Below are 12,185 nucleotides of genomic sequence, written 5' to 3'. Positions count from 1 at the left end.
GATTCTACTGTATATTCATAAAGTACTACGTAAGTGGGACGGTCATGTGTGATGTGACAGTAAGTGATATGAACAAGGGTACAACTCCCAAGATGATAGCAACCACAATGGAGATAAGGGACAAGCGGTAATATACTTTCATTTTTTTTATTAACTGTTTTTCGATAAAGGGACAAAATGGGGGTGTGAACAGGATTATGCAGACATCTGCCAGAAAACACAGACAGTGGTTTTCTCATTACAACTGAACAGGTACTTAAAACAAGTACAACTGGAATGAATAAAGAGCTCGGTTTGTCAAATGACCATTGGCCACAAATACAAAAGAAAGAAAAAAAAAACAGAATCAGAATGAAAATATACTTTAACATAAAATATAAAATTAAAATGAAACCAAACCAAAGATTGATCCCATGTCTCTATTTTGAACAGAGCATTAAGGTTATAATAAATAGCAACTCCCATTGTAAAAGATAAAGTTCAAGTTCAAGTTACAACAAACAGCTCTCAGAACAGGAATAGAAAAGGCTGATAACAAAATATTCCACATTGCCATTTACAAAAATTCCTGACTCAAGCGGTTTTCTCCACATCTCCCCGGTCAATTTTAAATATGCTTTGCATATGAAAGTTTACCCAATCTAAATAAAAAGCACCATTTTGTATTTGGCAATGAAAAAACTGCAAAACATTGAATTCTTTTTAGATGTATTTATTTTGACTGGTTTGGGGTGTTTTTTTTTTTGTTTTTTTTTTAATCCATGTACTGCATATGATCTTTTTTTGAAATTTTCTTTCTCTCCTCTTGTTGGAATGTTGTCAGGTAGATGGGGTAAGAGAGACAGAAGCACACAACAGAACAGGCCAATATCAGCTTGTGTTACTGCATACAAGAATGGCAGCAGGATGGAACGGGGGTCCGAAGCAAAAACCAAAGAAGATATGTACAACAACCTCTGTAGACAGGAAAACAGAGCAGTAGCCATCTTATGACCAAGAATGCCTCCCAATGCCACGCACTTTAGCTGCTTTTTTTTGTATTAGGTTTTTCCTTTTATCTCTTTAAACATACAAATAATTTGTACTATATTATCCTGCCAAATTAAAAAAATATACCGTGGCAGCTTGGGATTTTTTTTCCACTACCAAAAAAGGTATGGTACCTTTAGAGAGAACAAGCAACAGTTAAAAATACGAGCCTCAATATAAATACTATAGTACCTACTCTAAGTGAACATGGAATACAGTTCTAGAAATACAAAAAAATTGACCATAAATGTGTTTAAGCATAGGAATTGACATGTATGTGCATTTTCCTATATTTTAACTTGTTTATATATTCATATATAATCTTACTCATTTCCCCAATGCAAATTGTTTTTCAACCTGAAGAGCTGTGAAGAGCCAAGGCAAAAGAAAATACAAAACCATTACAGATTTTTTTTTTTGTCTGACTTTTCTTTGTCCTTTTTTTTAATATTTCATATATACTGTGATCGAAGTCTTGAACATCACCAAGACGCTGAGAAAAAGAGAAACGACAACAAACTTAACAGTTTACCCTAAAAGACAGTGAAGTGTCATTTCCAAAAAACCTTTATTTCCATACTGAGAATTAAAGAAACATTTATACAAAAACAGATTCTCGCAGTGTTTATCGTCGAGTCGACCAGGTTTAGCGATAAAAGATGGCAAGAATGGCAAGAATGACACAATGCAGCCTCTTGAAACCAATGTGATCATTTTGCATTCATGCCATTGACACCGTGGTCCGTTTGGAACCAATAAGTAAAATGGCAAGGGTGCGTAATTTAATAATTATAGAACTGGGATTGCCAGTACAGTATGGTACTACTTTGACTAGTTGAACCCTTCTCCACCTGCAGTGTAAACTTGCAACTTGTAAATTTGAAACAATGCAAGAGAGACGATGGTACCTCCAAGTTGCGTGACAAGTACTTTACTGGAAACAGCGAAAAAAAAAAAAAAGGAAAGAAACAATAGGGCTCCTTTAAGGTTGATCTTGATACAGTACGAATTATGACGTTATACCGATGAATCCGATAACATTAAAAATAACTCTGATAACCGATAGTTTCAAAAAACGCTCCAATGAATCAAGATTACCCGCACAGTGCAGGTGAGGAAATCAAGTGCTCCGTTTTTCTCCTGCCTGTGATTCACGGCTTCAAACATTCACTGTTTCAGAGACATTTTGCATGCTAGTAGTGCCAAACGCTCCACGATGAAAAGTGCAAAAGGTTTGCCAGACACTTTTATGGCATCACATTGGCTACTCGGAGCATGTGCCCAAATACAGTACACCTAGCCGGGCCACTCTATACTCTGGTTCTGCGGTTAGTAGTGGTTATAGTAATGATATTTGATGAGGTAAAATCCAAATTTGTTCCGAGTCCATCTTGTCTCCAGGTGTACACTAACTACAGTTAAAGCAAAATTTAAAACGTAGATAAAAAATAATAAAAATCGGTTATCGGTACCATATCTGTTTTAAGAAGTGTCGGTATCGGTTTCAAAAAAGATATGCATCTCCAGTTAAAAGCGAAAGCTACCAAAACATGCTCTCCATACTGATTAAAATGCTCACTCTTTTTCAGATCAAAGGTTATTTTTGCTGTAGTTCACAAATAAAGACCCTGTTTTGATACAATGTAACGTCAAATCAAATATGATCCCTATCACAAGTATGTATTTTCAAGTTTGTTTGTTGCTTTCTCTCTTTCTCGCGTGAATTTATTTCTCACTCAGGTCGTGTATGACTTAATGCATCGTTCCACGCACCAGAAATCAAAGCAGCGTTGCAGGTTTGTGCTAACTTAGAGACATGTCACTTGTATCCCTCAAGTTCAGGATTGTACATTACAGGTAATTGTTTTTTTTTTTCTTTCTCCCTCAAAGGTAGCTCCTTATCAGAAACAAAACTACACATATTCAGATATACACAATACCGGTCGTACCATGCTCATCATGTAATCTGCATACTGAAGAAAAGCCCACTGCGATGAATAACTAGAACTCTGAAGCTTTGATTATGAGTTGTCACAGTCAGGTGCTTGATGCAAGGACCTTTTGTTGGTGGGTTCAAGAGCCTAATGTGACGTCAGACTTATTCCAGATAGGATTATGGCCAATGTAGTTTTAAGATATCAAAGGCACTCTTTCTTACTCTACTGAATGATAGTACATTTTAAAGTTACCCTCGTGTTATTGAAATTTGACTGCCAATAATATTATTCATTTGAATCATACAACTAATAAATTTAGTTGTTTTTTTTTTTAAACCCTGTGTGAACATGGCATCTTTTAAAAAGATCAGGTTAAGTGCATTTCCAGGGTTGCCAGAAGAGGGTCACGGTCATTTTCCATGTAACAACACAAAACTGTACATGATATGTGTTACAGGGTGTATGCAGCATGGATATACTGTGTCTTTCTTGTCCTTTCTCTTTTTGAATAATAAAAAGAAAAAAAACATAACAAGAGAAAAACAGCAACACATTTACTCAACAAGTAACCAACCAGGGACAAGTTTTTTTTTCTTTCTTTTTTGATTAGCAAAAAACATACTATGCATGCTGACAAATTCTTAGAAATAAAAACGGAAAATTCCAAAAAGAAAATAGTACACAACATGTAATTTATTGCACAAGAAAAAGGCTCAAAATGTTGCCTCAATGCAAGAGTATTGCCCCGATACAGATCATGCATTCAATGGGTATGAACACAGGCTGTGCTGGTGCAGAGTACATGGTCTTATCCTTCCACCAGCCTAGTGAAAGTTTGGGTGAGTTTTGGGCGTTGGGGCAAAACTGTAGAGTCTAGGGATGAACGGGTAGCTAATGGCAGACACCTGCAGGGAAAAGGTCCCATAATTTGGCCCTCTACTCGGACTTTATTTCGGTACTCAAAGGACGGTCACTGTGCCATTTTTTCATGTGTTTCTCCAAGGTGCTATAGACACTAAAGGGCATCTGACAAATTTCACACTTGTACACATCCTTGCCCACCTGACCGTGGGTCTTCATATGACGGGTAAGTTTGGAGCTCTGGGCACAAGCGTAATTGCACAGCTCACACTTGTACGGCCTCTCCCCCGTATGGCTGCGCCGGTGCACAGTCAAATTACTACAGTTCTTGAACACCTTGCCACAATATTCACAAGTGTCACTCCTCCGACCGTCCTTGGAACTAGGCCTCCCCGGACCTCCGAGATGAGGCGTGCTGCCCCCACTGCCTGTACCGCTGCGGCCTGACATTCCTCCATCGAGTTCTCCCGGAGGGGTTGAGAAACGAAGACTGCCATTCTCTGAGGAATGCTCGGACGAAGAGGCAAAGGGCGATTGTCTGGAATCCCCAAAGTTCAGAAAAGGATCCTTGAGTTGTCGAGAAGCGGCGTAGCCAGCCAGCCACTGCGAGTACACGTTCTCTGTGTTCGGGATGGTGGGAGTGGACAGGTCGAATTCTTTTTCCAGCTTGATGCGTTTCGAGAAAGGGCTAAGTGGACTCGGGCTACCCAAAAGCAGTTTCTTAGAAAGGCAGACGGAGGCGGACTCATTCGGGGATGCTCCGCGCCCGTTGACTGCTGAGACAGAGCCCTCCTCGCCACGATCTGTTTCCAGCACCGAATTAGCATCACACATCTCCCGGTTTTGTGGATGTCCTCTGTTAAGGTGGAGGTGGAGGTGGTTCTCTTGGGCAATTGCGTTCCGTTTGTGTGCATTAAGGGCTTCGCTGAAATGCTGCATGCTTGCTGCAAGACCGATTCCCTGCATCACCTCAGGGAGTGAACGCGGAATGGACGCCTCATCAGTCACTCCTCCCAGTCTGCTTCCGATACTGCCGTTGTTTTCGTGTTGACGTGCCGCGTCGAGGTTCAAGCCAAAGTGGTAGCTGTTGTTGTTTCGTCGAGCTGCCCTCTCTCCGTTATGTTCCTCCTCCTCCTCTCCTTCTTCTTCCTCCTCCTCCTCTTCTTCCTCCTCCTCCTCTTCTTCTTCTTCTTCCTCGTCCTCTTCCTCTCCATTTTCACGCAGGATTCGGTTGTTTTCACATTTGAGCTTAGCCACGACTGACTTAAGGGCGTTGCTTGCGCTGCCCATGTGTTCACTGGTGCCAGGCTCTGGAGAGGAGGCCGTCGAAAGTCCGTCTTCTGACTTGCCAGTGTTCGGCGAGGACGATTTGTGCATGTGGGTTTTCATGTGGCGCTTCAGTTTACTGGCCTGAGTGCAGGCATGGTCACACAAATGGCATTTATACGGCTTTTCTCCTGTGTGGCTGCGTCTGTGGACTATTAGATTACTCTGAAACTTGAAGGCTTTGCCGCAAAACTCACAACACTTGGATTTCATCGGAACGTTGGAGGAAGGTGTTGCCCCTGCCGAGGTGAGCGGAGTGGTTGGAGTGGTCTGAGAGCCCACCGGCGACTGCATGGAGCCTGACAGAGGCGGGGGCGTTGCAAGATATGGAGTTTTGTTACCCACTCCACCTCCGGGACCGATGCTTCCTACTGCCGTCTGGAATGGCTGTAGTAAGCGCTGCATGGGACCAGGCCGGCTGGGGGATAGAGGAGGAGTGGACCCTGAGGTGTTACCCGCCAGCTCCCGCAGCCGCCGGGAGAAGTCCATTGTCGGAGGGGGTTCCATGGGAAGAGGAGGATTGAGGCGCAGCACCCTGTCGAAGGCACTCGGGTGGTGGGCTGCCAGCGCCAGTTCCTCTGGGCTTAGGTGATGGTGGTCCAGGTGGTTCCTTGGAGGGGGGCTGAAGATGGGTGGTGTTGGAGGAAAACGCTGATGAAGCACCCCGGCACCAGCCCCGAGTCCACTTCCTGCTCCGACACTGTCTCTTCCCCCCGAACCTGAGCCTGGGATTCGAAGGAGATTGAACGGGCTTGCATCCGGAGGCAGATGGAGCCCGTGAAGGGGAGGATGAGAAGGGCAATCTGCGCCCCCACCGAGGGAGGATGGGCCACCCATGCGTGGGGTCAGGGGGCTGCCGTGTTCACTTTCCAGGTAGATACGGAAACCGTGGGAGTTCTGGGCGTGCTGCAGCAGGAACCAGGCGCTGCCATACGACTGCTTACATGTAGTGCACGTGTAGGTTGTCGGCTCTTCCTTGCCTGTGAAGACAAAAGGGAAAAAAGAACTTTAAGGACTCACGTCTTACGTAGGGCAAAATCAATTACAAATTCAGTACAAACTCAAAACTTATTATTTCCCATCAGTCCTATCGCAGTACAGAGACGCCACCAAATAATGTTTATTTCTGTCATGCTTATGTTATATAAGAACGAGGGATGGGAATCATGGCTGAACCAATCACTTTCTGCAACCTCAGGCCAAAGTGTTACAGCTTTTAAAAAAGGTTGGCACATGGTATTGCAAGTACAACGGTACCTCTTATCGAGGGTAAGGCCCACATGAGTAACATGTGACAATAAGCATGCGTGTTTACTTCAATTCGGTTGAATAGAGCAATAAATGGTTATGATGCAACACAGTGGTGTGAAATCTTCACACTGATATATGTATGAGATTTCGTCTTTGTTGCAGAAATATATGAAATATAAATACATTATATGTGTGTATAATAAAATAATATAATATAATATAATATAATATAATATAATATAATATAATATAATATAATATAATATAATATAATATAATATAATATAATATAATATGAATTTCAATATTTTTATAAATAAAATTATAACTATCTAATATAATCTATCAAATCTAATAAATTCACCAATAAGATATAATGAGTAAAAACATGAGCATGATTTTCTGTAAATGCTTACTCTATTTGAGCAGAAATTGATAATTGATATCCAACTGTGGTAATGTCAGATGACCAGCAAAAATTATGTTTGCTAGATACAAGAGATGTTGACGTTCAGAATTCCAATGCATATCAGAAAAGAAGCAAAAATGTTTTCCAAAGTCAAAGCTGATGTATGTAAATATCTTGTTTTGCCTAAAACCCCAAAATAACTTGCTCACCAATTGACTGATTCATTCATTCATTCATCATTTTTTACCAGCCAATCACAGGGCACATATAGACAAACAACCATTCACACTCACATTCATACCTATGGACAATTTGGAGTCGCTAATTAACCTAGCATGTTTTTGGAATGTGGGAGGAAACCGGAGTACCCGGAGAAAACCCACACGTGCACAGGGGGAACATGCAAACTCCACACAGATGCCCGAGCGTGGAATTGAACTTGGGTCCTCTATCTGTGAGGCCTGCGCACTAACCACCGTGCATCCCTGATTCACAGATTAATTGTTGCAACTCTACACAATGACACAATATATCTACAAAGAGAACATCCATGATGTTTGTCACAGTAAATATTCATTCACAATCACCATACTGATCAACAAATAGCTGGTGTGTAATTATGTAAGTGTTAAATTGCGTGTGAGATTGTTGCATACTGCCTTGTGAAATGTATCTCTTTCTCCCCGTCTATCCTTTCAAACACATGATTGTCCCACATGACCAGAAGAGAGGCTGCTAAATTATGTATCATTAAAATTGGCACAAATTACCACTAATGTGGCCACCTGCATGGGATATAACCTCTGAATATCATTTGCATTATCAAGACTAGGCATGGTTAATCTTATTCAATCATTCATTGTTTTACTCTTGTTGAACTAGTCGCTCTTTATTATTAGCAGGAGGCTCAAATTGAACATTACTGTTATGTTGGGGGATGAGCCAAATGCATGTTTTATACCCATCGTGTTCTCTATATGTTAGTAGTATAATTTCCTAGCAACGTAAAAAGAAGGCATGTCAATGAAAAACAAAACAAAACACTTTTTTTAACTCTGAAGCTAATATATCCCTTTTAGGCTGGTCGCTGAGATTTGTCCCTGCACTCACTGAAACTGTAAGGTTAATGGCTTTTAGAGTAGACTGCTCCATGCCGTCTTTCTGTAATATACTCCCATCAACCACTTCATTAGGGAAACTCTGCCACTCTGAGGTAGAGAAATGAAGTGAGAAAGTGGAGTGGAGACAGATAGATGAAGGCTGGGGGAGTGGGGTGGGGGGTGTCGAGATGCAGTAGGTGAAGTAATCCTTTCAGTTCAAATAAATAAATACACAATGACAAAAATCTATGTAACTAGTTAGCTCGAATACGGATGTTGAGGATGAGGACAGAAGAGGAAGGGGAAATAGCATCTGTGATGTTATCGGCTGATTCCTGACTTACAGGTAAATGTCAAAGCTCCTGGTGAGACTCTGGAGAACAGACACGAGCTCAGTTTCAAAAATGTCCTAACACTCAATACCAGCCATGCTATGGTGACCAGCTCAGGCATTAAGCTCTATTAAACCAAGGGCATTGCCTGGACACTTAAGTGGTGCTAGATAGGAGAGTGAGGCAGCGAGGCTGCTTGGCTCGTGTTTCACTCCTTTGCAAGCGTGTGTGTGTGTGTGTGTGTGTGTGAGAGAGAGCAAAATGTGAAAAGAAATAATGACAATGCTCAGTGCAAGTGCATTAAATGATATAAATTGTGGATCATTATTTTGGATTGTAACACAATGGTACTTGAAAAAAAGAGTATATTTAATCACTAAAATAATCTTTCACACCAGCCTTAACTAAAAGTTTGGCAGCATTTGTTATTGGACGTTGAGTTACAAACTTCGAGTTAAGCAAATATATGTATGGACCAGTGGTATGCATTCCAGGAACAATAAGGCCTTCTCTGCTGGCCTAAATGCTAACCGAAGCACTGAATTATATTTATTTAACTTAAATACTAGCATTTGCTCCATGAATTTGTATTAATTTATTCATCTATTATCTTCATTTTGCAGCATGTTTCTTGGCTGCATCTCTTCCAGTAGTGTATGTTTGTATTAGATTTATTTTTTTTTTTGGACCAATCAGATTTCAGCTTGTATGTGTTGCCATATCAATGTAATCTCCCCAGGGCCTTCAGAATCAGGAGTGTTGGCCACTGTCATATGCACACTATTAGCAATGGGGATGTTTCTTTAACCAGTCAGATTTCAGATTTGGGGCCAGCTAGCTGGCCCACGGTGACATCAACATTATTGCGCCCTCTAATTGGTTGGTCAAGGCAAAACTGTCCAACTGTTCAAGTTGTTGAAAACTTCATCATCGAGCCATTCTATTTATGCTCTTTACATTTGGCTGAGCACCAGTGCCACCAATCCCCAGTGGAAATGACTTAGTAAGTTACTAGCAGTTATGTAAGACAGGCGTATTTCTGGCTATGAATTCATTATTATCAATACTGTCTCGGTACTGCAGAAATTCGTTAATGATCATGTTCGAGTTCCCCTTACTGTAATCTGCCTGTGCTTGACAGGGGCAACCGCTAACGGTAATTTTTCTTAATGATGCCGACCATCACAGATCCTGTGCATTTAAGACACCACTTAAAGACCAAGGTACCAAACGCACTGATATGGACATACAAGACCTCTATCTGGAATCAGCAAATCAGTTGCGATTTCTACTGTTTGAAGCATCTAAATGTATTCAAGGGATGCATAGGCGGTTGTTTTTATGAGTACGGGTGGTACTTGTGTATTTCAAACAGCATGAAATGAAGCCAATCATCTCTACTTTGAAATTCTCTTTGAGGATAGTACCACTGATCTTCGTCCAGTCATTCTCTTCTATAAATTAGCTGGACTATCACTATTACAGTTCTTTCACGCCAAGGACAAACAAACAAAATGCCAAGTCTTGTCCACAATTAAAGATAGACCTTCCACCATTTTTAGCATTGAATTAATTTTAATCCATCTCTAGAATAGGACTTTTCTCCATTTTCTATGATTTCTATCTGTTCTGTTCAATGTACGCTCCCTATCCTCAAGTCGGTTTCAAACATCAATGGATCGGTGGCAGTGTCCTCGGTCTCTGGGTCAGGTTATAGTAATTGATATAATGGCACGTTGCTAAAACTGGATTAAGAACGCATACTGGGAACGAGGGCGAAAAGCTAAAAGGATACAATTTGGCATTTATATCTACGCCTCAGCCTTTTAGATTTGACTGCTTATATTGTAGGACAATTGTAGGACACATGAAGTTCTTATAGTTATATTCATTTAATCATACATGTTTCGGTAAAGCATGATCATCATTGTATCTGCTGCTCTGTATTGGCCATGTTTTCTAAGGTAAATTCCAACTTCAGACTATAGTCCGGTGATTGAGTATCCACCCAACATATTCATCCTAAATGACTTAATCCAGGGAAAACAATTGGAAAGCAAACAGAAGCAATCTGTGTCCTGTCAACAGGAAAATGACTGCAAACACGGAAAAAGCCAGAGCATTGTTTGGATGGAATTATGAAACACAGCAGGCATGTCCAAACTTTTTCCAGCCAGGGCCGCTTCCAGAAAAGTTGAAGTGTAGATTGAAGATGTTAAAACCAAAAATATTTTTTTATTTTAGCTTTGATGTTATAAGTGCTAAATCAAATGTTATTAATGTAATATCTAATGATAGATTTAATTAATAATTAATTAATTTTAGTTTCAGAATATGGTAGAAACATGATATAATTTGGCCATGTTATCATCTGAAACTGTTATGACTTGTTCCACCTCATAGCTCTTATGAGCCAATAAACTGGAAAAGTATTCCATGTTCCTTCTTTCCTAATCCGATAAACCAGGATTAGCTCAGTTTGAAACAGGGTGCAAAGTACTACCGTGGTGCTTTTGAGCAAGGCACTGAACCACCCCTTCCCCCCAAACCTCAGCTCACACCAGCCTCTGGTCTGACATCTGTGTCCTTGAGTGTGGTCTGGTTCTGTGTGGTGTTTAACGTAATATATGATGAAAAATGAAATTATAAATCGTATAAAAATTCAACTAAAAAAATAACAGCTTCGCCGTAAAAAAAAAAGGGTTACGTTGCAGGACCGCCAACAAATGGTGAAAATCTCTAATTAATAGAAAAGGCCACCACATATGCCCTCCTGTTACTTGACATTGACATTCTCCTCTGATTTCAGATCAACATTTACAATAAAAAAGACTGGAATTTTTATTAGGAATTAGGAATTATTTGATTAGCTTCATCTCCAAAAATGTGCCTCACACATTTATTAAACACATTTAAAGTATAAATGTAAAGGTACTCACTACTAATACATGACAATGTATGATGAACAATGAACACATTGGAATGGGAATCTTGCATCAATGGTGGTGCTTTCAAGGACGTCAAACAAAGAGAAAGAAAAACCTGTCCTATTCTGACAGAAAAATGTAAATTAAAAAAACATTTTTTTCAACAAAAAATCTGCAAATATGCTAGTCCGTGAATGTTCCTGTATCGAAACCCTCACAATTCAGTTGTGGACAGCACGCCTGCAGCTATCAGTCATGTGCACTTCATTCTACACAAGACAATATAAATGTTTTTAAACGACACAAAACAAGAATAGATTTTCGACCGTGTTTGATTGCACGCTGTGTGTGCGTGCTCCTACTAAATAGCCACACACTCTCGCTCTCTCTCGCCTTATGAGCAAAAAATATCAATATCGTCTGTCCGTGTGTGTGTGCGTTTGTGGAATATATCAATACCTTCTGTCTCTGTGTTTAGAACCCCTGCTGGGCTACAGACTGTGCTATCCGCAACTCACTCACTTGTAATCTAGCATGTGTGTGTGTGCACTTGTGTGTGTGTGTGCAGCAATCGACCGCTAACCATTATAGCTGCAATGTGACAGTTTTTTTTTTTCTTTCATTCTGTCATACCATGCACACACTCGCTCTCTTTTAGACACACACACACACAAACACACACGCAGTTACAATAATGCATCTTGTAAAGGCTGTTCTAATGACAAAGCCTGCACTTTTAAACTGTGTTTTTAAATGTAATTAAATGGATGGCGACCTTTGTAGAAGCATGTGCACTGTGGCAGTAAGCTTGCGTTTCTATGTGTGTGTGTGTGTGTGTGTGTGTGTATACAAGTGAGTTTACGTGTCCATGTGGAAGGCCGGCACCCCTGATAGCAGCGACAGCCTCCACTTAACCCTAAACCACCATGGTTAAATTACAGAGCATCCAAATTACAGCACTTATGTGAGCCCGGAGAGAGAGAGAGAGAGAGAGAGAGAGAGAGACGGGAGGG

At 40.6% G+C, this 12,185-nt stretch overlaps 1 protein-coding gene across 3 annotated transcripts in view; it reads right to left on the bottom strand.

Moving 5' to 3' along the window:
* Window positions 1-734: 734 nt before the first annotated feature.
* bcl11aa (BCL11 transcription factor A a) overlaps window positions 735-12,185 on the bottom strand; it is a 49,201-nt gene continuing 37,750 nt past the window's right edge. For all 3 annotated transcript variants that reach the window (XM_058056007.2, XM_058056016.2, XM_058056026.2), the window contains one exon: window positions 735-6,133. In XM_058056007.2, the coding sequence (XP_057911990.2) occupies window positions 3,903-6,133 (2,231 nt within the window). In that variant the 3' untranslated portion in view covers window positions 735-3,902. The remainder of the gene's footprint in view (window positions 6,134-12,185) is intronic.

Source organism: Doryrhamphus excisus, linkage group LG10, assembly GCF_037039965.1.
Source record: "Doryrhamphus excisus strain RoL-2023G ecotype Guam linkage group LG10, RoL_Dexc_Guam_v1.1, whole genome shotgun sequence".
NCBI classification, from domain to species: domain Eukaryota; kingdom Metazoa; phylum Chordata; class Actinopteri; order Syngnathiformes; family Syngnathidae; genus Doryrhamphus; species Doryrhamphus excisus.
This window is presented reverse-complemented; position numbering and strand designations above follow the sequence as displayed.